Source organism: Coptis chinensis, chromosome 7, assembly GCF_015680905.1.
Source record: "Coptis chinensis isolate HL-2020 chromosome 7, ASM1568090v1, whole genome shotgun sequence".
Classification (NCBI taxonomy): Eukaryota; Viridiplantae; Streptophyta; class Magnoliopsida; order Ranunculales; family Ranunculaceae; genus Coptis; species Coptis chinensis.
Window position 1 is genome coordinate 35,354,315 of NC_141462.1, and position 24,633 is coordinate 35,378,947.

At 36.5% G+C, this 24,633-nt stretch overlaps 2 protein-coding genes across 2 annotated transcripts; both read right to left on the reverse strand.

Annotated features, from left to right (window-relative positions):
• Positions 1–6,373: 6,373 nt before the first annotated feature.
• LOC147487285 (putative S-adenosylmethionine-dependent methyltransferase At5g38100) lies at positions 6,374–8,833 on the reverse strand. Its single transcript, XM_086573999.1, has 3 exons — positions 8,788–8,833; positions 7,297–7,685; positions 6,374–6,816 (listed from the first exon to the last, which is right to left on the reverse strand). Exons 1-3 carry the CDS (start codon positions 8,831–8,833, stop codon positions 6,625–6,627), a joined length of 627 nt encoding a protein of 208 aa, XP_086430125.1. The 3' UTR covers positions 6,374–6,624.
• An 8,674-nt stretch (positions 8,834–17,507) lies between these two features.
• LOC147487286 (loganic acid O-methyltransferase-like) lies at positions 17,508–19,147 on the reverse strand. The gene is made up of 3 exons (XM_086572615.1): positions 18,943–19,147; positions 18,156–18,815; positions 17,508–17,920 (listed from the first exon to the last, which is right to left on the reverse strand). Exons 1-3 carry the CDS (start codon positions 19,021–19,023, stop codon positions 17,591–17,593), a joined length of 1,071 nt encoding a protein of 356 aa, XP_086428741.1. The 5' UTR covers positions 19,024–19,147; the 3' UTR covers positions 17,508–17,590.
• Positions 19,148–24,633: the final 5,486 nt, after the last annotated feature.

Below are 24,633 nucleotides of genomic sequence, written 5' to 3' on the forward strand. Positions count from 1 at the left end.
GTATCCACTATCAATTTGGTAAATCGACACATTATGTACACAAGCTCACACAACGTAATTATTAGAAACCAACACTTACTAACAATGAAAAAGACGGTATTTGTTATTAGACTTCTCATTGCCAAACCTATACAAGTATATGTATATTCTTATTTGCTATAAATTTCTGATGTATATATGAATTTCTATCCCTAATGCAAAATCATGCTTAAACTTTTGGTATATTATTAATAATTCAATAAAAAAAAAATGGATCAAGAAAGGGATTCATCGTGGTAAATGAGGATAGAGGTCTCATCAGCAGCTGTTGCATGCCACTTGCATCCATCAATAACTGTGCCACCCCTGCTCAAGCTAGCATGGTTGCACCATTCACTGGCCTCAAGTCCACTTCGCTTTCCCCTGTTACCGAAGGTCAACGACATCACCTCTATCTCTAGCAATGGAGGAAAAGTTTCTTGCATGCAGGTACAAAAAATGTTCACATGAATTAAGTCTGTACATTTTATATTATTATCTTTTTTTTCAATTACATGTTTAATTGCTATTTTGTAAATTCGGTCAAGGTAAGCAATATTTGTTACAGTTGAAAGTTGAAACTAGAAAAAAAAATCAATGGAAAGTAGAAAGCTACTAAAATATGTAAAGTCTTGGCTCATTTTAGAAACAGATATGATAAAGAGGATTATGCAAGATAGATTTAAGGCCAAAATACAGATGGTAAGTTAGAAATATATCCAAAAATGTTCCACCCCGGCCTATAGTAAAGATTTTCTCATCATAATTTTGTGGAAGCATGTATGTGGCCATACTCTCCCTCCATGTTGCAGGACATGAATGAATACTTAAATAATATATATAAGTGATGTACGAACCAACTGGAATAGCATAGACCTACGCTGAGTACATACTTTTTAGTCACTCTTTTGTTGGCTTCCAAAACTAAAATGATATGTTGATGTCTAAAGTCCGGGATAATGATAGGTCGCTTCATCTCATTTTGATTATTACCGGGGAGGAGATTTTTGTCATGCTTTCTAACAATGAGCTCCTTTTATTTTGCGTCCTTTGTGAAGATGAAAAACAAGCGGTTCTTTGTGAAGAGTCAATTGCACACCTTTGCCCGGACCTATGTACAACAACCCGCTTTGTCCATGGTGCTCTTATTATGTCAACCATCCTTAGTAGTCCGGACTTAAAGAGCCTGTGGCTGAAGGAAGTCAAGGTAACCCCTAAGTTCTAAGCGGTTCACAATATTATCTTAAATTCTTAATTGTTAACTATGATATTTTTTCTCAAGTGCAGTGAACATAAGCTGTTCTATTCACCTTTTAAGGATTTAATTTGGAATTTGGTCTAACGTGTCCCTTGACAATGAGCTCATAGATGTTTTGATATTTGGAAATATAAATTGCTTTTGTCATGTTACTACCTACTTGATATCAAATTGCGGGTTAAGTTCGTAATTCGACATTCAAAATAAAAATAACCTTCTCTCTACAGCAAAATGTGACATTAAAGGATTTAAATCCACGTGTTGAAATTCACTATGGTATCCCATCCACTGCATCAATTCTTGCTTTTGATCCTTTTCAGCGACTCTTGGCTATTGGGACACTGTAATTTTTATTTTTTTATTTATTTTTTAAATATTGTGTGTATGAAATGTTTTACTTATTAGGCTATTACTAACTATTATTAAGTTAAGTATGCATATCCATAAAATATATGACATATCCGTCATCTTCTTCTATGTGCATTAAGTCGACTCTCTTGCATCCATGACCCTCTGCCGCACCGGTTCCTCGTTTATACGTTTAAATTTTAAACTTGGATATTACATGTTTGTTCATTTGATGCTTTTACTTCTTTACACTTCTTAGTTTCAATATGTTACAAGATTTCATGGCTTTATGTAATGATAGATGATGCAAAAGGATCAGATATCATGTTGGAAGCAGTACTAGAAGCAGAGGTAGCACAAAATGCGAAATAGTTTCTTGCGAATCTTTCTAATTAGTTCTTATTTTCCTGCATATCTTTAAGCCTCTTCGTTGTTGAATTGGTCGTAGTCTCATTGAAAATGTAGATCCAGTCACCGTAACTGCAGGTATAAGGATTTGTTCCTAATCAGTAAACATTGGATTTGTATTATAATTTATGGATTCTCAAGAACGTTGATTGCCATAACTGGGTAAACATTCTAAAGGTAGAATCATGGACTGTAAGGAAACCAATTCAACTATTTATGTTTGTCCACTTTAAACTATATTATTTTCAACTGCCTGGCCTGGACATAGACATGGCCGACTCATATTGTTTGCAAGATAAGGAACAAATTCTTTTGATACCTTAACCTTAGGTTCATCAAAGCTGCTAATATTATAATTCAGAGTAATCTAGGCGCACGATGTGGAGGCCCTTAAAATGACTTGATTAACATATTTGAGTATTGCAGTTCTATCCCGTCCGATAAAATAGTTAAAAGGATAGTTTTGAATTACAAAAAGGAGAGAATATATATGATCATTTTGGGAAACTAAAACATGGATGATAGTAAATATCAATGTTAGCTCCAGTGGTAGAGATCTTTAACAATCTCACCTCGAAATGTACCGAAAATAAACAAATCCAATCGAGTCAAAAGGCATATAGAGGCCAAATAGTAAAACACAGGCACATACTCTTGCCACTATGAAAACAAAAGGAAAAGTATACTTAAGTCTACGATGTAATGCGTAGCATTGACATTATTATTTAAATCGATGTTTTCGGGGTGGTCCGATGTTCGGTCCTTCATTCCTCCTCGAGTAAGGAGTTCACGAGAATAGTATTCCTGCATTGCAGGAAAAGTTGTACTTTGAAACTTTTGGATTGTTTGGCTTCACAATTTTCCAATTTCTTATTGGAGTAAAATGGATCATAACATTATTTTGCAATCTGGAAGGAGAGCCATAGCAATAGGTATCTTAGGATACATAATTCCTTTTACATTTGGTGTTTTAGCGACTATTGTCCTAAGAATCAGGTGAATGTTGACACTAACGTTATCAAGAGTGCTTAACATTGTAGTTGGTATAGAGTCTATGTCTGCCTTCCCCTGTTATTACTTGCTTTCTCGGTGACCTCAAGATTCTCAATTGAGCTTGGTCGCCTAGCCTCCTCTTCATCTTTAATATCCGATATCCGTTCAGTGGTTTCTATTGTAATTTTTAAGATTAGTTTCATACTCAAAGGCGAAAAAGCATTTGCAAATACCTTAGGATCCATAGCATCAGGTGCTTTCTTGCTAGCCATTGTTGTGTTTTTGGTCCGCCAAGAAGATTATGGGTCATCAAAAAGACTCCGGAAGGAAAACCAGTCGAAATTTTACCTATGTAGTTTTATTATGTTGTTGCTAAGCGTTTACATTTGTCGGTCGATCACTGGGCAAGGTTATGTAATGGCACCATTTATATTCGGTTTGGCTATACCATATGGATCACCTTTAGGATCTACATTAGAAGAGAAGTTCGACTGCTTTATTTCAGTGTTGCTCATGCCAATCTTTTACACTCTATGTGGATTGAAGACAGATTTTTTTACCCTTGATGGGAATGTGTGGGTTGTTCAAGTTGTCATCTTAAGCTGTTTCATTGGAAAGACCATAGGGGTAATGTTGCCTAATCAGTATTGTAAAATGCCCATTCACGATGCTTTCAGTGAGTTATACTGGTAATGAACACCAAAGGCATAGTTGAGTTACCGAATTTCATTTTTGTTTTCTGATATTTATTTACAAGGTAATTTCATTCAAGGAGTCATCCCCTCTTCTTTTGGTGGTTTGAAAGGTATTGAAGATATCGATCTTTCACGAAATAACCTGTCAGGAAAAATTCCTAAACTTCTTGAAAACCTTGGTGCTTTGGAAAGTTTAAATCTATCATTCAATAACTTTGAGGGTGACGTACCAATAAGAGGGATCTTTGAAAATGTGAGTGCATATTCAATTGGTGGAAACAATAACTTATGCGGGGGTGTTACCGAACTTCATTTGCCGAAATGCCCTATCCAAATGTCAAAGAAAAAGGAAATGTCTCTTGCTTTAAAGGTAATACTTGGTGTTCTTCTCCCTCTGTTAAGTATATCATTCCTGTTTCTTGCATTTTTCTTGAAGCAAAATCGTCGAGCAAATCTTTCTTCAAAACTCTTTTGGAAAAGTAGTCTCCAACGGAAATGGTTTTTCTCCACAAAACTTGATTGGTACGGGAAATTTTGGATCCGTATATAAAGGTGTTCTTAATAGAGATGAAAGTATTATAGCAGTGAAGGTGCTCAACCTCATGGAAAGAGGTGCATCCAAGAGTTTCATGGCCGAGTGTGAAGTCTTGAGAAAGGTTCGACATCGGAATTCATTGAAAATCAAGACTGTTTGCACTAGTATTGATTTCGAAGGTAATGACTTTAAGGCTTTAGTTTTTGAATTCATAACAAATGGAAGCTTAGAAAGTTGGTTGCATCGAAGCTCATCAGATAGATCACGAAGGCCTTCGAGAAACTTGAACCTTATCCAAAGTTTAAATATAGCAATTGATGTTGCTTCTACTATCTTCATAGTTATTGTCCAACACCAATTGTTCACTGTGATCTGAAGCCAAGCAACATCCTTCTCAATGATGACATAGTCGCCTATGTTGCTGACTTTGGACTAGCAAAGTTTCTTAACGGGAACACTAGCATCTCTGTTGAAAGCGAAACAAGTTCAATGGGCGTAAGAGGAACTCTTGGGTATATCCCTCCAGGTATAGGTTTAACTGTTTTAATTAGTTGTTGTGAATTTTTTGAAATCTATGATCGTACTTAAGAAAGCAATGAATGTTGTGTAGAGTATGTAATGGGTGTAGAGGTCTCTACACAAGGAGATGTGTACAGCTATGGAGTAATGTTGTTGGAGATGTTTACAAGAAAGAGACCAACTGATGCAATGTTTGACGATAGCCTAAACCTTCACAACTTTTGTAAAGTAAACTTAACTATGGGATTGATGGACATTTTAGATACGTGTTTTGTTATTCAAGAGATTCCAAATGGTGATAATGGTGTTGAAGAGCAGATATGCATGACAGATGGAATGAGAGAGTGCCTGACTTCCGTACTAGAAATTGGTGTTGCATGCTCATCACATTCAAATTGTCGGCATTTAATGAGCATCAGTGAGGTTCTCAAGAAATTGCATATGCATAAAGAAGTCATTGTTGGAATTCAAGATCACGGAGAAATGTAGAAATTGAAAAGTACTTACTTTTGCAGAGCTGTTTCAATCAAAGACTTCGGTGCGCAATCCCTCATGATAGCAACTGCAAGCCCGACCAACTTCCTAATCTGATGAAGCATAAAACTCTGCCCCACAACCTCACACTTAACAAAATCACGATGAATCCTTAGAAATTCATATATACATCAGAAATTTATAGCAAATAAGAATATACATATACTGATCAATTTGTTTATACTTATTATTCCTTGAAAGAATCATTACACTTACTCCTCAAAAGAATTAGTACAAAAGAAAATTAATTTCATATGGCAGCCCGCTATTAATTTTTTATACAACTCATGCATTAATTATATTTCAATGGAGGAAGGTCAGTCAATACTCTGCCAATGGTAGGTAATGCAGCTAATGGCAGGTAATGTTGGGTAATGCTTGCTGTATGCCCAGACATTGCGTTTGTTAATAGTTTGATAAAAATAAAAACTGAACTATAAATGTAGCAGGCTCGGCCGCAGACGGGCTAATTGGCTAGTTAATTTAGTGTAATTGATTGTTGTTGACCGTTGATTTTGTGTGTTAGGATGATGACACGTGGCAGAAGAGGTAAAAATGAATAAAGGTAGTTTGGTAATTTTACTTGAGTAGGGGTAGTAGATGTCATTTAAGAAAAATATTTGTGTGTGTTGGATTAAATGCACAGGATGGTGCCAAGTGGCAATTTGATTGATTTTGGTCTTGGAAGAGTCAATAGGTATTTTGGTAATTTTACATGGTGAGGGGTAGATTTGACATTGTATATGTACTAACCGGATGTCATTCAGTCAAAGAGGGCTGACTTTGTCATGCTGTGAAATTGGAGGTGGAAGTCTAATTGGCAAAGCTGCTGAGGGTGGAAATCTAAAAAACTGTTAAATTTTTGCATAGGTTCTGTGCAAAGAGGCAAAGAGATGTGTCCTTCTACATATGTCCATTTTTTGTGCATTGTTAAATTTAAATAGTACAGTAGTAGATATGTTATAGGTTGAGACTTGAGAGTCTCAACTTGAGACCGAGCGTTGAGCGAGCATCAGCCAATTTGTTCATCTAGCAAAGAATTATAAATAGCATTTAAAAGAGCAGTAGAGCACAATCAAAGTTATTGTAGCCTTCAACCGACTAAAACTTTTCAGCATCCAGAAATAAAATTATTTACACAAGCACGCACAAGTTTGAGTAAAAAGATAGCCATCTTCTAATTACTGATTTTGCGCTTGAGAATGACAAACAATTCATTGGGTGTAACTTGGCCTTCAGAGAGGATTGCTGACTCTTCAATCTTCTTGGTAAACCGGTCAAATAACTCATCCATGATCTTACTTCCAAAGTGTTCCTTAAAAACCCCCTCCGTGCCAGGCTCTAAAGTGCTTAGAACATGTCTCAGCATTAGGTACCATTTGAAGAAATGGCTCCATTTTCTCAATAGTGTAACTCCCATTTCGCTCTATTAATCCTTCCATCTCTTTGCCTGTTGTGCAATAGAGAGGTAAGTTGAATGAGTCTATTTCCTCTTCGCTTAGTATTCCCTGCATTTCAGATCAAGCAGTTTTAAGTAGATACATTGGTTGATCAGGAATATGCTATACTTAATTGAGAGTTATGGTTTAAAACAACAACACAAAATATTACTTGAATAGACGAATGTGCCTGTTAGAGAGTCATAGGCAATTAGGCATTACAAGAGTCTTCGTAGAACCTTTTGAATGCAAAGATTACTAACTGGAAAGTCTGGACAGGGGCACAGGGCATCTGTGAGAGTATACATTGAGTAGTTTGCGTGAATCTTCACAATTGGAATGTGGGAGAGAATTGGGAAAACAAATTTCTGTTAGTGGAAAAGTAGCATTTTTTATCAAAGATTTGGTGCAGCATACGACAAATTTCCTCGTACAATATTTTTGGGCAGGTCAGTGTGAATACAAGCGACGACGTTTTTCTGTTCATAGGGAGTATGTACTGTCCACATATTAAAATCACACATAATAACGAGATGGAACGTTACTTACACTCTTGGCCATATCCATGAGACAAGATCCCATGAGATCAAAAAGGCGAAATAAAACTAACTTGGGAGAATGAATTTTATCTGGGGAAGCTATAAGTAGTAGTGCCATCAATCCACCAGGCACAAGTTCTTCAGCTCTAGCTTTCAAGAAAGAATTCATGTCCTTTGCAAATTGAGCTGCATACGCCTCTATAACTTCATCTGGTGCATTTGCATAAGAGATCCTACCCTTATTCCAAGCTGGAGAGTTTTTGTCCAACAATTCGTATGGTACCGCAGAGAGCCAATGGAGTGAATAAGAGGAGTGTACAAAATGAAGAGAACTCTGAGGAAATAACCGGCCATAAAAAGAACCTGGTACACTAGGTGTAAAGGGGCGTTTTGGTTTTCCTTTAGATGTAGTGAAGAAAGGGGAATGGGTTGAAGTTTTCTGGAGAGACCGAGTTCGCTGATGAGCGAGCTGCCTACGTATCCTCTCTTGGTTTTTTTAGGGGAAAGAGGAATCAGGTCTCACGTAGTTCAAGTAGGTGGTATTTATAGGCTTGTGGAAGTGTCAATCCTAGAGACACGTGTGTCTTTTGCACACGTGTAAGGTGGAGATTGTGAATGAGTGTTGGGCTGGTTTTAGTATAAGTCGTGTGATGATTGGGAGTTGGCGCGGTAGTCCCTATTTCCCGGTGGTGGGAAGTACAAGTAAGATTTTGGTAATGATTACCCCTGGTGGTGACTTTATCTGAGCCGTTCTGTCTCTGGCCGTTTGTTCGTACTGAGACATCCTTGTTCGTACCACCTACATGAAAGGAGCTGCTCACAGATCGGTCTTGGAGGTCGATGTCTTGGGTTCGCCTATGCTGCGCGCGTATGTCTTCACAAGGGAGCTACTTATAGATCGGTCTTGGAGGTCGATGTCCTGAGTTCGCTTATGCTGCGCGCATATGTCTTCACAAGAAAGCTGCTCACAGATCGGTCTTGGAGGTCGATGTCCTGAGTTCGCTTATGCTTCACGCGTGCGTGATATTCCTTAATGAGGATATTACTCCCCTACACCAGCCGCAAAATATTTTTTCTCAAGAGGGATGGATTTAAATAGCATGTTGAAATCGTTAGCAATGTGGTCATTAAAATAAACTTGGAATTCCGGAATATGGGTGCTGAGACTGAGAGAATTTTTGTACTTGAGCTCTACGGGCGTCCAATATGTTTTGTACCACCGACAAACGTGTTAGGTCCCGTGGAAACGACCAAAATCTGCTATTGTAAATGGATTTGAGGTCTAAAAAACGTTTGATATCGAAGTTTTTCACGGATCGCTTCATCTATTATGAACTTGTCGCTAGTCACTCCTCTCTACATGATGAAACATGAAGTTTCAATAGTACTTCATTAGAGATAAATGAATAATCAATTAATTAGTGAAGTTGATATAGACTTTCTTATATATATGCTATGTAAGCCTACACCAAGAGAGAATTCGGCTTGTAGTCAGAAACACCTTCTCCACCATTCATGGGGAATGACTCTGATACAGCTTTAGCCATGTCTATGTTTCTCCCCTCCTTTCAATTCTCACTCTTAATTAAGACATGTTATAGCTCAGAATCAACAAGAACCACAAAGTTATAGATCACATAGGGCATTATAGTACAAAATATCCCGATATATCGCGATATTTGGGGATATCTATCCAGATTTCAGAGAAAGATATATAAATATCACGATATGTACAGAGATATACGACTGCAAATATCGGTGATATTTCGATGATATTTGTGATATTTGAAGATATTTTGCGATATTTTATGTATATAACAATTTTATTTAATATTTACCATTATATTTCAAATAAATATAAATAATGTATCATGATATATCAAGAAATATCCACGATATTTGTCGATATTTTAAATATATCCATGATATTTGCATGTGGAACAATGTCAAATATCCCCAAAGAGGGGGATATATCCACGATACATATCCAAAAATTGAATATCGATAAATACCTATATCCTGATATTTTGTACTATGCAGGACATAATAAAAATATATCCTAATAGACAGTTTAATTATTTATAGTCTCTTACGCTGAGTCCAATGGCTCTCTATCCCTTTAAAAGTAGTGTTAAAGTCAATAAAGTAGAGCTAAAGTCAATAAAGTTGAGCTAAAATAGAGCTAAAGTCAATAAAGTTGAGCTAAAGTCAACATATTTTACTCTCTATCTCTATTTTACTCTCTATATATAGAGAGTAAAATAGAGATAGAGAGTAAAATATGTTGACTTTAGCTCTACTTTATTGACTTTAGCTCTATTTTAGCTCTACTTTATTGACTTTAGCTCTACTTTATTGACTTTAACACTACTTTATGGACAAATAAACTGTTGGGGAATAACGATACCAATCGATCCCCACTACACAAATAATTTGTACTTGAACCAATTACTACTCTAGACAAATTCTAAATATCCACTACAACCAACCTAGCATGCACAACTCTCTAAACAACTAACTATTAACAACAGATAATAGTGTAAAGAAAAGAAACCATGCCACAACACAAAGATATACTGTGGTTCGGCCAATGGTGCCTACTTCCACAAGAGCTAATTAATCTTTTTATAACGTGGGAAAGAAAATTACAATCACTCCTTTCAGTCTCTCACCTTACTAGATCACTCTTATCTCTTTATAGGCTTTTTGTCTCTGCAAAGGTTATCTCTCTCAATCTTGATTTCTCTCAAAATTGGGTTTCTTTCTCTCTCGTGTGTTGCTTAGTTCGTCTCTTAGGTTTTGCCAAAACATCTTTCTTATGCTGCAAACTCGCGGTTCTCAAAAATAGAAATTTTGACGAAAATAGACTTGAGCACGGGCGCGCCCTAAGACAAACCATTTCAAGCGCGTGCGCGCCCTCTTCGAATTTCAAAAAAAAAAAAGTCCAATAGACTTGTTTTCGGAAAAAGCTGAGAAAAAAAACTATCTTCTTTCTCTCCAAGGCTCCTTGGGCAAAACTAGTTTCAAGCGTTCGCTCGCTCAAACTTCTTTGCACAAACATCATCAGATTCTTTCCTTCTTCCTCATGTGAGAGATAACTCCAACAATCTCCTCCTCCCGAACAGTGAGGGGGGATACTTCCATGTAATTTCCAAATCAACAGGAAGAGTGTGCTACCATTCAGGCGGTAGCATAACAAACATCAAACTTACATTTCAGTAAGACTTTGGTCATCATATCCGACCCGTTCTTGTCGGTATGGATCCTCTCAATGCACAAATACTTTTCTTTGAGTACTTCTCTAATCCAATGATAACGCACATGTATGTGCTTGGATCTAGAATGAAAACTCGGATTCTTGCTTAAATGGATGGCACTCTGACTGTCTCATAGAACTACAAACTATTTCTTCTTTAGCCTTAGTTCATCGAAGAACCTCTTCATCCATAGCATCTATTTACAATACTCAGTGGCTGTAATATACTCGGCTTCTGTATTGGAGAGGGCAACACACTTTTGCAACTTAGATTGCCAAGAAAATGCTCCTCCTGCAAAAGTAACCAGATAACTGGAGGTGGACTTCATCGAATCAACATCACCTGCCATGTCTACCTCAGTGTAGCTTTCAAGTAAGGGCTTACTTCCACCAAAATATAAACACGATTTGGAAGTGCCCTTGAAATATCTCAATATCCACTTAACACTTTCCTAATGCTCCTTACTCAGATTTGACAGAAATCAGCTTACAACACCAACGGCGAAAGCAATATCTGGTCTTGTACTTACCATTGCATACATCAAGCTGCCCACTACGGATGCATATGGAATATTTTCCATCTGACTCTGCTCATGCTCACCCTTTGGACACATCTCTTTGGTCATGTGGAACTGGCCACCAAGCGGACAACTGACTAGCTTCGCTTGATCCATGTTGAATCTCTTCAACACCTTCTCAATATAGCTTTCTTGAGAAAGCCACAACTTCCCACTCTTTCTGTCACGAGTGATCTGCATCTCAAGTATCTGCTTTGCTTGGCCTAAATCCTTCATCTCAAAGGACTTGCTCAAGTCTTTCTTCAGCTTGGATATCTTGTTGATGTTCGGGCCAACTATCAACATATCATTCACATACAACAAGAGCACTATGAAATCCCCATCTGAAAATTTCTTAACAAACACACAATAATCGGAAGCAGACTTCTTGTATCCTTGCTTCGCCATAAAGGAATCAAACTTTATGTACCACTGTCTCGGTGCCTGCTTCAACCCATACAAGCTCTTTATCAGCTTGCATATTAGGTGCTCCTTGCCTTTGACCTCAAACCCCTCTGGCTGGTCCATGTAGACATCTTATTCAAGGTTTCTATGAAGAAAAGTTGTCTTAACATCTAACTACTCAACTTCTAGGTTCATACTTGCGGTCAGACCCAATACCACCCTGATAGAAGTCATCTTAACTACAGGAGAGAAAATTTTATCAAAGTCAATACCTTTCCTTTGACCGAATCCCTTCATAACAAGGCTAGCTTTGTGCCTTGGGTATGGATTATTCTCCTCATGCTTGACTTTGTAGATCCACTTATTCTTGAGAATTTTTCTTCTTTTCAGTTTCTCAACTAAGTCATAAGTGTGATTCTTATGCAAAGAATTCATCTCATCATGTATAGCCTTCAACCACTTCTCTTTGTCTGTACCTTCAATAGCTTCTTGATAGTACATAGGTTCTCCACCATTAGATAGTAAAGCATACGTATGTGGTAGAAACCTGGTTGAAGCTTGTCTCTCTCTGTCTGACCTCCTTACACCATCTTCTTGTGGCTCAGGAGGATGCACTTCTTCTTGCTCAGGTGGTGGTTCATGCACTTTATTTGCATCTTCTATATCAATAGGTTCTATCCCATCAGGAGCAATAGGATCATCATTATGAGCTTCAAACCCATGGTTCTCTACATTCTCAATGCCTTCTGCACGTTCCACAGTAGGAACTTCTAGTTCTGAATCAACAAGATTATTAGTGAAAGCTTGTAGCTTCTCACCCTCCTTGAAATTTGCTTTGGTTTGGTCTTCCAAGAACATAACATCTCGACTTCGGATTACCTTCTTGTTAATCGGATCATAGAGTTTGTAGCCAAACTTCTCATCCCCATAACCTAGAAAAATGCACTGCTTGGCTTTGTCATCAAGCTTGGATCTCTCATCCTTGGGAATATGAAGAAATGCCCTACACCTAAATACCCTTAAGTATCTATAATCAACATCTCTGCCTGACCATACATACTCTCTCTGGATAATCACTATTTAGAGGCTTTGATAGCGATAGGTTGATTACATGTACGGCGGTACACATTGCTTCTACCCAGTAACTTCTAGGTAACCTAGAGTGAGACAGCATGCATCTCATCCTCTCTACAATGGCCCAGTTCATTCTCTCGGCTATACCATTCTGTTACGGTGTCTTGGGAACGGTTTGCTCATGACGATTCCCATGACTCTTGCAATACTCTTCAAATGGCCCTATGTACTCACCTCCATTATCTGAGCGAATACACTTCAAAGGCTTCCCTGTCTCTCTTTCCACCATGCTATGGAAAGTCTTGAACACTCCAAGTGCTTCATCCTTGGTCTTCAAACTATATGCCCATATCTTTCTTGACGCATTATCAATGAGAGTCAAGAAGTATAAAGCTCCCCCATGGGACTTTACTTTCATAGGACTACATAAGTCAGTGTGAACTAGCTCAAGGACATTGTCCTTTCTGTGAGACGGGAATATTTGGAAAGACACCCTGTGTTGCTTTCCTACCAAACAATGAGTATATCTATTTAAATGCGTGCCTTTAATGTCTGGCAAGACATTTTTCTTGGCAAGAATTTTCATGCCTTTTTCGCCAATATGACACAGTCTCTTGTGCCATAGTTCGGAGGAAGTTTCTTCTTCTGCCGCATTTACTTCTGCTTTACACAAACTAGCATGTGTCTTATAAATAGAGCAAGCAGTTTTCTTCCCTTTGGCTGCTACAATAGAACCTCGGCTCAGTTTCCATACCCCGTTACCAAACGAGTTTAAAAAGCCATCATTATCTAACTTCCCAGCGGAAATTAGGCTTAGCGGAATGTCAAGGACATGTCTTACATCCTTGAGTGTCAAGGTGTAGCCGACATTGGTTTCTATATGAACATCCCCAATGACTACAATCTTTGAGACTTCATTGTTGCCTATCTTCACCTCACCAAAATCACCCGATTTGTAGGTAGTGAAGAAACTCTCGTGGGGTGTGACGTGGTAAGAAGCACCTGTATCTACCACCCACTCTATACCCTGGCATGATGTGCTCAAGCATAACTCGTCACCATCTGACACAATTCCTATTTCACCTTCTGAAGCTATGACTGTGGAGTCTCTACTAGCGGTGCTTTCTTTCAACTCTAACTTGTCTTCTTGTACGGTACTAGTTTTCTCATCCCTCTTCGATTCTATGCATTCATACTTGAAGTGGCCTTGGATACCGCAATGAGCACACGACAAGTCTTTCTTAGGAGGTCTGCTCGCGCTCCTAGATTTTCTTTTGTCATCACCTCTAGAATGAGATGGTTTTCTACTTTTGCCTCTCTCTTGCTTTTCTGCAACAAGGATCTTTGAGTGACAGGAGCTATTCTGTGAGTCCTTTCTTGTCTTCTCGTAGAGATCTTCTAAAGTCTTCCACAGGTTGAAAGCTGTGGTCTCTTGGGATACAAGGCGGATTACATTGTTGTCAATCCATTAACTAATGCACCCATCGCTTTTTCACCAAGCGTCTTCCACTCATTCGCGTCAATTGTGTCTAGTTTTACTCCTCCATTTTCAATGGGTTGTGCCATGTCCTTGCAATAGAGCAAGTCTTCCATCCTAGCTTTCCACAAGGTGTAGTTACCTCTATTCATTCAGACTAATCATGCGAGTGTTCATAGAATGGTCAATCTCTACAAGTTATTTAAACTCAAATCTTCTCTCAGGAATTTCGCCAAACACCTTCCGAGTAAAATTCGGATAACAACTTAGGTTAATCTAACCTGGCTCTGATACTACTTGTTGGGGAATAACGATACCAATCGATCCCCACTACATAGATAACTTGTACTTGAACTAACTAATATTCCAGAAAAATTCTAAATATCCACTACAACCAACCTAGCATGCCCAACTCTCTAAACAACTATTAACAACAGATAATAATGTAAAGAAGATAAAGTATATCACAACACAAAGATATACCGTGGTTTGGCCAATGGTGCCTACTTCCACAAGAGCTAACCATTTTATAATGTGGGAAGGAAGATTACAATTACTCCTTTCAGTCTCTCACCTTACTAGATCAATCCTCTCTCTTTACTGGTTTTTTGTCTCTGCAAAGGTTATCTCTCTCAATCTTGATTTCTCTTAAAATTGGGTTTCTTTCTCTCTCTTGTGTTGCTTCGTTCGTCTCTTAGGTTTTGCCAAAAACCACTTTCTTATGCTGCAAACTCGCGGTTCTCAGAAATAGAAATTTTGACGAAAATAGACTTGAGCGTGGGCGCGCCCTCAAACAGGTCATTTCAAGCGCGCGCACTGTAACGCCCCAAATCTCACCAATTTTATACCTAAGATACGTGACTTTTCTGAAAAATTTCGGCAGAGTCTCATCTGTATTTTCAACATTTCATAAATATGATAATCTGTCAAAACCTGAAAATTTAATAAGAATACATCCAAACCAAATATAAAACCTCATACCTCAGTCGTAAATTCAACTATTAAAAGATATACTGATTCGTAGAATCTGCCACTTAACCATCTCGACTAATGCCAATTAAGTCAAGTAACCAATCCTCGAATAAGAATAAAATTTTAAATATACAAACATCCCAAAAACCCTAATACACAACTTATACAATCCAACTAACATACATACATCTAAATCCCATAACTATCAAAAGGTTTATGCCCTTAACAATAAGTACATACTATAAAACTTTCTAAAAGAGATACAAAAGAGAATGATATTAAAGCGTCTTAACAAGTACCAGATCACTTGAGTACCAAACTAATATCGGTTAAACAAACTAAACAAATAAAGATATCTCTAATATAGCAACCGGGTGGACACAAACACGACTAGAATTAATGACACTCATAGCGATAAATATCTAAGTTATAGTAAAACTTACTCTCAATGCCATTCCTACATCTGTCTATTCGTAACCAAATGACATACGTACAACATTAAACCTGAATCACTTAATATCAGTTCTTCCAAGCAAAATACGTGAGGATTCGATATTAAACAGATCACATTAAGCACGCTCTAACATATATAGTTACGAAATAAAACAACGATCAAACCTTCGAAACAAAGAACTCTACGAGGTGGGTATCTACCTATGGAAGCGGCTATGTCAGGTGGCTGCCTACGTACCCTTTTAGGGATCAAGCCATACGTAGTTCTTCCTAAATATAGTACATCAACATTATAACTCGAAAGACCCATATAATAATTCTACAGTTTAGTATTATATCTATCTCGACCGTTCGATATAATAACTCGGCAAGTCGACACTATAACTCAACAGTTCAACACTAAGACTCAACCGTTCAACATCTATATCAAAACATTATGACAAACAATAAATTGTATAACTGAACTTAACATTCATTTACAAATAAATAATTCAAATCACATCAGAACAATGTGAGGTCAGGACCATATAATCAACAATAACAACAAGCACCAATTTAGCTAGACAAAAAATCCTAATTAAAACATAATTGTTCAAGCAAACAATAGCGCGACCAAACACACAATTAATTATTCATCCATCTAATGAGTTCTTGCATTCAAGGCTAAATTGAATATCACTATAAGAGAATTTATACGTAGAGATACTTGCGATTCACTTAAACTAGTGAAGAGGAGGGGTAGATGTACTTGCCTTTAGTAGTATTAACAAATTAAACCTCTTGGTATCGAATATCTTTGGTTGGCTCTTCCTCCACTATAGATAATAGCTCCAATCTGAAGTTGATTTCGATTGAAATCGAATTGAGCAGAAACCCCCAATTCCTTCAAACAATCAATACCCACTAATTTTCCATAACCAAATTAACCTACCCTTTATTCAAACCCAATTTATTCCCTGAGATTGCCCCTCTAAATCCCAAGAGAGAGAGAGTAAGAACGAGAGCTTGGAAAAAAAGGACCGAGAGAGAGAGAGACCGAGAGAAACTCCCTTTTCTCTCTGTTTTCTCCCTTTTTTTAACCCCATGGATTATTGCACACAGAAATCCATCTTAGGGCCCATTACTAGAAGTAATGGCCCAACTCATTCCAAAGCCCAAAAAATGTGGGGTTTTACACGCACGCCCTCTTCGAATGTCGAAAAAAAAAAAAAAAAAAAAAAAAATTGTTGAGCTTCTCAAGAGACTTCAATGGACAGTAATGTTATGACAGCTGGCTCTAACGAGTTTGTTTTTAGAAGAATAGGATTTGCTATTCAGAAAGGATTTGCGGCGCAGCTTGTTGCACGCTTGTCCTAATTATTTGTAAAATTCTTTATCAGTATTAATAAAATTTCCACTTAAAAAAAAAAAAAAAAAAAAAAAAAAAAAAATCCACTAGACTTGTTTCGGAAAAAGCTGAGAAAAAAAATTTTCTTTTACTCCAAGACTCCTTGGGCAAGACTAGTTTCGAGCGTTCGCTCGCTCAAACTTCTTTACGCAAACATCACCGGATTCTCTCCTTCTTCCTCATGTGAGGGATAACTCCAACACAAACTTGCCGGCAGTTTTACATATATTTCATCGCAAAATTGTGTACAACATAGTGATAAATAGGAAAGGCTATGTAGTTGTCAATAATATCAAGTAGTGGATGATTGTTCCTCAGGTAAATCTAACTTATTCTATCTTGTTAAATAAATAGTTCCAGATTTCTCAACTCTGCATCAAACTTTGAATAAGGTATTCGAAGGGGCTAATGTTTATAGATGATCTCCATGGTGGCGATTTTCCTCACAAATATCAATTCCTTGTTCATCATGTAGGTACATCATTATAAATCGAGAAGTGCATAGAAAGAGATGTTCACACATCGATTTCTTTATGATGTGGAATTTAAGTAGTAGGTTATAGATTGAGATTGGGAGCATCACTCAATTCGTCATGACCCCAAATAAAGCATGCGATTTTAAAGAGCACAATCAAGTATATATAGCCTTAAATTAACTTCGGCTTTTCATTTGTATTCTCAAGAAAAAGAGGATACAAGTGAGATAAAGATGGGTATTATCTTCTAATTACCAACTTTGCGCTGAAGTATGACAAACAATTCATTTGGTGTAAGAAACCCTTCAGAGAGGATCAATGACTCTTCAATTTTCCTGGTTAAACGGTCGAATAATTCATCCATGATCTCACTTCCAAAGTGTTCCTTAAAGACACCCTCCATGCCGGCTCTCAAGTGCTTAGAACATTTCTCAGCATCAGATGCCATATGAATCAATGGCGCCATGTCCTCAATAGTGAAACAACCATTTATCTCTACTAGATCTTCCATCTCTTTGCGCGTTGTGCTGTAGACGGGTATGTTGAACGAGTCTATTTGCGCTTTGCTTAGTATTCCCTGCATTTGATCAATCAGTTTTAGTTGGGCACATTGCTTGATCCTTTCTGCTGCTAGAGTTGTGAGTTACAGATTTAACAACAGTAACGTAATAGACTTTTTTCTTTTCATATGGAGTAGTATGTCAATATGGGTTTGGGTTCAGAGCTAGAACTAAGAAAATGAATCACACATAACAACAGAATATGAAGAATTAAAATAATGGAATATAATTTCAGAATTGAACATCACGTACAATCTTGGCCATATCCATGAGACAAGATCCCATGAGATCGAAAAGTCCAGCGAAAATGGACTTGGGAGAAGGAATATCATCGGGTGTAGCTATAAGTAGTAGTCCCATCAATCCTCCAGGGACAACTTCTTCCGCTCTTGCATTCAAAAATGAACTCATGTCCTTCGCAAATTGAGCTTTAAAAGCTTTTACAACTTCATCTGGTGCATTTGCATAAGTGATCCTACCCTTATTCCATGCAGGAGAGTTTTTGTCCAACAATTCGGATGGTAACGTGGATAGCCAATGGAGTGCATAAGAGGAGTGTACAAAATTAAGAGAAGCCTTAGGAAACAACCGGTCATAGAATGAACCTGGGACACTAGCCGCAAAGTATTGTTTCTCAAGAGGGATAGACTTAAATAGCGTGTTGAAATCGTTATCAATGTGATCATTGAAATAAACTTGGAATTCTGGAATATGCATGCTGAGGCTAGGACACTTCTGGTACTTGAGCTTTACAGCGTCCACTACATTCTGTACCACCAGAAATGTATTAGGTCCAGTGGAACAACCGAAGTCTGCAATGGTAAATGGATCTGACGTAGAAAATTTTAGGATATCAAGTTTTTCAGCTATTGCTTCATCGATCACGGCCTTACTGCTATTCACTCCATCTCTCTACATGATGAAATAAATATGAAGATCAGAACAATCAATTAAAATGAGAAAACCCGAAAATATATTTCAAAACAATTGTGACAAATTGACAAAGACGGACTTTCTCATGGTATATAAATAAGACTACCTGATGAGAGGAATTCTGAGTGTAACTATAAACACCTTCTCCCCTATTCATGGGAAATGATTCAGCAACAGCTTTAGTCATATCTGTTTTTCTCACACCTTCGTCTCTCTTTCGCGCTCAATAATACGTAAATATATGTAGCTCAAATTTTCAATAAGAACAACAATGCTATCAAACACAAAACACAGAGCACATAACGTAAAGAATTATTTGTAATTTGCTCATTCAGCAAAAAAAGCTTGTGGCCCTACTGTTTAGCCGTATTCAGCGTTTGGCCTTCAGTTGTATATATATGTTTATGGGCCTAGTTCTGGTAGCTTTATTTTTATTTTTTGGATAAATCTGGTTCTGGTAGTTGGTTTATTCAACTTTAACTCTAACAAATTCCAATGAAAATCTGTTTGTTACAATTTCTTTTTTCGATAAAAATGTTCGTTACAATTTCGCGTTGAACTTTCTGTGAAAATTTGTTTTGTTACTTAATTTTTTTAGGTTGCCCGCCACATGGCAATGACAAGTAATAATCTGGTACTCGAATCAACAGTTTTTGGTTTTAGCCCCCACCTTCTAGAAATCTACAATAGTGTTAAGCTTTTGGTCCTTTATCCAATGCTGGACAGTTTAAGATAATTTGCCCCCCACCCCCCGACCAATTCTTCTTGTTAATGGATACTTATGGCAGTTCTTTGTTAATTAGGAATACGAAAAGTCTTAATTAAAAAATACAAATACATGACATGACTTCATAAGGGTAGTAAGGAATTTATTTCATTCCAATCAGATACATAATGAGGTAAACTCCACTTGTATTACACTAATACTTGTTAAAGTATGAAAAGTCCCACAATGTTATAAGTGTGGACACGTGATAAGCACCCAAAACTGTAATATAAATCTTGTAGAGACATTACATATTAGTTAATTATGTGTATAATGTAATATAAATATTGTAGAGACATTACATATTAGTTAATTATGTGTATAATAAATGCAAATTAATTGTATTTTCATGTTTTTACAGATTTCGATATATAAACGATGAAATTTCAACAAAATCGGTATTTTAGCATGAAAACAAGGTGAATATGCTAATTGGAAACAAAGCCTTTTTATTAAGTCTAAAAGAAGCCCATTGGAAGCTTAAATCAAGCCCATGAAGCCTGGCCAAAATAGTCAATTCCGGGTCAACCCTGGTCAAGTCTTGCAGAAAAGTCAACGAAACTTAAGAAAATCATATCTTTTGACTCCGAACTCCGTTTTGGACGTGTGACCTGTCAAAACCATCAGCGCGACAAGCTCTACACAATGGTATATAGGTTCTATCAATTTACTGGACTAGGAATTAAAACAGGTCCGAACCAAGACAAAGTAAAAATCTAATTACTATTCATCATGATGTCATTAAGTAAAAGCTTATGTAATCACCTACTTTCTCCACTCAATATGCATGCACAAACCACTCCTAATTATTTATCTTGTAATGAGAATTACTATTCACCCACTTTCTCCACTTAGATTAAATAAATTCCATTATAAAAGTAGATTAATTTATAACATTTGGATTTAAAATGTAAGATGTAATCTTGGCCACCCATTTCACTCCTTTGAAACTATAAATAGGAGGGGTGGTGCTCTAAATAAACTTGCCAATTTACTTGTGATTTGTGGCCTTGTAGCCCTTCACTCTCTTCTTTTTCTTCTTCTTCTTCTTTATTTTCATTAGTTGTAGTTATCCCACCATGAGCTAATTCATCCCTTGTGGAGGGCTAGATAAACCCATGTAAGGATAACTCTACTAATGAAGATGTAACTCAATTGCTTAAAATTTAACAAGTTTGATTTTTACTTCAATTACAAAATAATTAGAAGTGGAAAACAAACTAGAGGTTGAAGAAGTGCTCTAGAGATAGGGTGCTAATTTAATCTCTCATACTAGTAGATTCTCTTTAGAGATTAAAAAATTCTACTAGGGATCAAAGTTTAATTATTCACTTTGATTTATCTATGAATCAAGGTGAATATGAAAACTAACAATTGAAATATGTCTTTCATTAATAGTAGTTTGAATCACATGGTAAATCAATCCTCCACACTTCTCTCTCTTCTATCTTCTTGAGTCATTTTAGAATAAATTTGTTATTAGTAACTTTTGTAACTTGTAATTAAAAGAAGTAAAGTGTAGTATAAAAACTTCCACCTAAAGCCTTCTCTCATTTAAGGTTTCTCTTGAATAGTCTAGCTAAGTTGTGAACAAGTGCTTCAATGTTAGGCATGGGACGATTCCTTTACTCGAACTATATTTCAACATGAATCGAGAGTAAGATAATTGATATAAACCCAAAACTGTAATATTAAACCCCATAGAGACATATCAATTTGGTTAATTATGTGTCTAATAATCATGAATTAATTATATTTTTGTACTTTTGCAGGGTTTCATGAAAATATTGGTTAAACCTGCGTTAAAGCATAGGAACGATGTATATCTGAAGTCTTCCAAATCAGCCGTGTGAAGCTCAATAAAGACGAGGAAGAAAAGTGTCAACTTTCGGAGCTCATATCTCTTGAACCTGGACTCTAGTTTCGGCAAGTAAGCTGTCCAGATGATCAGTACGACTACCTCAGGCTAGAATTTGCAGAAATTGTCGTCCGGGCCCACCAATGGACATAGCATATGGACCCACTTTCCGAGCCCACAAGAAAAGATGAGTCATCAATCATTGAGCATATCAAGGCAAAAGTGCCAAATTATTAACACAAATGGACACCTTGCATGTGGTTAAATGCATGGTTATCCAAAATAGTGTAATTTTAGCATGATTTGGTTTTGAAGATAGGTTTGTAATAAATGTGGGAGGTGGCTTCACGTGGGAGGAAAAGGGAGAAAGCTTAAGTGTGGGCTGATTTGGGGAGTAAAGGGGTTAGACACATTTTCATTCACTTTTCATTCTCTCATTTTTGCATTTTCACTTTCATGTTTTTTTTTCCAAGTTCTAGAATTCTTCTCTTGTAACACTAAGAACACTTTAGTTTTTTGAATAAACTTTTCATATTTTAGGTAAATCAGCACTGATTACTCTTCTACTTCTCTTGTTCTTAATACATTATAATCTAAATTAGTCTAAACTATCCATCCAATGATCATGAGCTAAAACCTTCCTTTGTGGAGGGTTTTATGATGCTCATGTGAGGAACAACTTTTGTTATTGATTTCTAGTTATTTGTTTAGGACAAATACACTAGACTTTATATCCTACCCCAAAATGGTAGTTGGTGTAGAGTCTAGTTAGGAATTTAGGTGATTTCTTAGAGATAAGTCAGTACTTTTGTTTCTCATACTAGCAATTGATATTAGAAATAAGAACATATTGTTAGGGATCAAAACTTTAATTTTTATTAAGATTTGTCTATGAATTCCAATAAATATTAGAGATACAATAAACTAGATTCAAGCAATAAAAGTTTTTTTCACATGAGTGGATTTAACTCTCCACACCTTTCCATCTATCCATTTCTGTTTTTAGTGGTGCATGTTTACATAACTTGTAACTTAAGATATCTAAAATCAAGCTAAGTAGTTTGAATATAACTAAACCATCAAAAATCTTTCTCACTAGTTTCCCTTGAACCAACTCTAATTGTAACGCTATCCTAGACTTTAGGTTGGAACGAACCCTACTCTAACTAGAAAAATTGAAAAACAATGAGTAAGGAAGTTGAGTAGTACCAAAACGGATAAAGAAAATACAATTCTTTACACTGCAAAGTGCTAGCATCAAATGGCATCGCTGCCATCCTAAAGACCAAAGGACCTTCCATTACAAGCTGGAATTGCTCCACGGGGAAACCCCCCAATCTTCTACCTTTCCTTTATTTCATTTTTTTGCATTTTTTCTTCATTTTTTGAATTTTCCACATTTTGCTACTGATCCGCATACTGATTTTTGGTTGCACTTACAGGTTCCAAATGCTTGGACCTGGAAACTAGTCTACAACAAAAACTAAGCTTACTGTGAAAAATTTAGCCTGTTGTGCACGTTTCTTTTCTTTGGCGGACTTGCGGGACGCTAACAAGTTCCAAATTTTAATAGACTATTGTATGATTCACATGTATTATCTAATACATCGTAGGTTATGGACTATTATTTGCATCTTAGGTTAGAAATATGTATGAATCATGTGAATACGCCTGTTAATATATATATATACGTTTGAGTGATTATGAATTATATCTTAATATATATATATATATACATACATGCCGGTGATAATGTTTTGCATGGTTATATATATAAGTGGCATGTTTAGCATATATAGTACCTTATGAGTGGTTTAACATTGCTTAATACCATCTATATACACATTAATAGAATATCTTTCCACGGTAGAATATATATAAGTATGGTGGAATATATTTGCATATTAGCATATATAACTTTTGAGTTATACATAGTAATTAGGGTGTGTTTTGGTATTTTGGCCATAACTTTGGTTACGGTTGTCTGAATCACGCGTGTGACCTCAATTCGGAAAGATCTCGATAGCACGCATGCTGTCACCACCAAGCTATGCTCTGTGGTAGCCGTTTACGAGGTCAAAATCCACTATTTTCCCTTCCAAATTCATCATTTTAGAAAACTGTTGTCACACCCCGAATTTCGACAAAATCGGAAAAACAATATTTGTTCACGACTCTTCGATTTTCGAGGTGTGATGCACTCTTCACTTCCAAAAAACCCATCATCTATTTAATTATTCTAATAATTTGAAACCAATAAATTTTTTAAATAAAATAAAAGTTCTCTTCATTACAAAAATTCACAAATATGATTAAGTCACAAATTTCCTTTCAACAACTCTTTAATTATAATTACAACTGAAAAATACAAAAACATTGTCTCAACTGAAAATCTATTGCACCTCAAGGGAAAACAAAACATATCCTGTAATGAGACGCTAGCGCAAACCACAAGCATCAACCAACCTTCTTCAACACTAATCCTGTCAAGACTTATCAACTATGTTCATTTAATGAACACACCCGATAAGCAAACATGCAAATCGGGTTAGCATTATAAACAATGCTGGTATGAGTAGCCCTAAAATACAAATCATACTAATACATATATATACACAATCAATAAGACAGTTAGTTCCTCCACCGAGGCACCGTAACTTCCAACGACTAATATGACATTCTTAATTACAATAATTAAGGCAGGAAGTTCCTCCACTGAGGCGCCTTAGCTTCCAATTCAACAATATTAAGGCATTTAGTTCCTCCACTGAGGCACCTTAGTTTCAAACCGTACTAAGTCAACTGTATCTAATAATAATATAACGAAACTAAAACTTACTTTATACTTACACTGGTGTAAGCCTAATCACAGAGTAGGTCACACCTGCATAAATAAATCAATACAACCCACCCTTCTGTCAAACCATTGTGAATACAAAATAAATTACAATAGAACAAGCATATCATATACCTAATTCCAAACATCTCATTTAAACCAACAAGAACCATCTCAAAGACCAATTTCACAACCACAATAAATCATTTATTATCGATTTAAGATACGCTTCGATATATCATCACAATTATTGTTTAGAGTTTCTTCAAGTGTCTCTAAAATCACGTCGTCTCTATGTCTTACCTAGTTTCCGTGGCTACCACAATCGTTTCCCAAC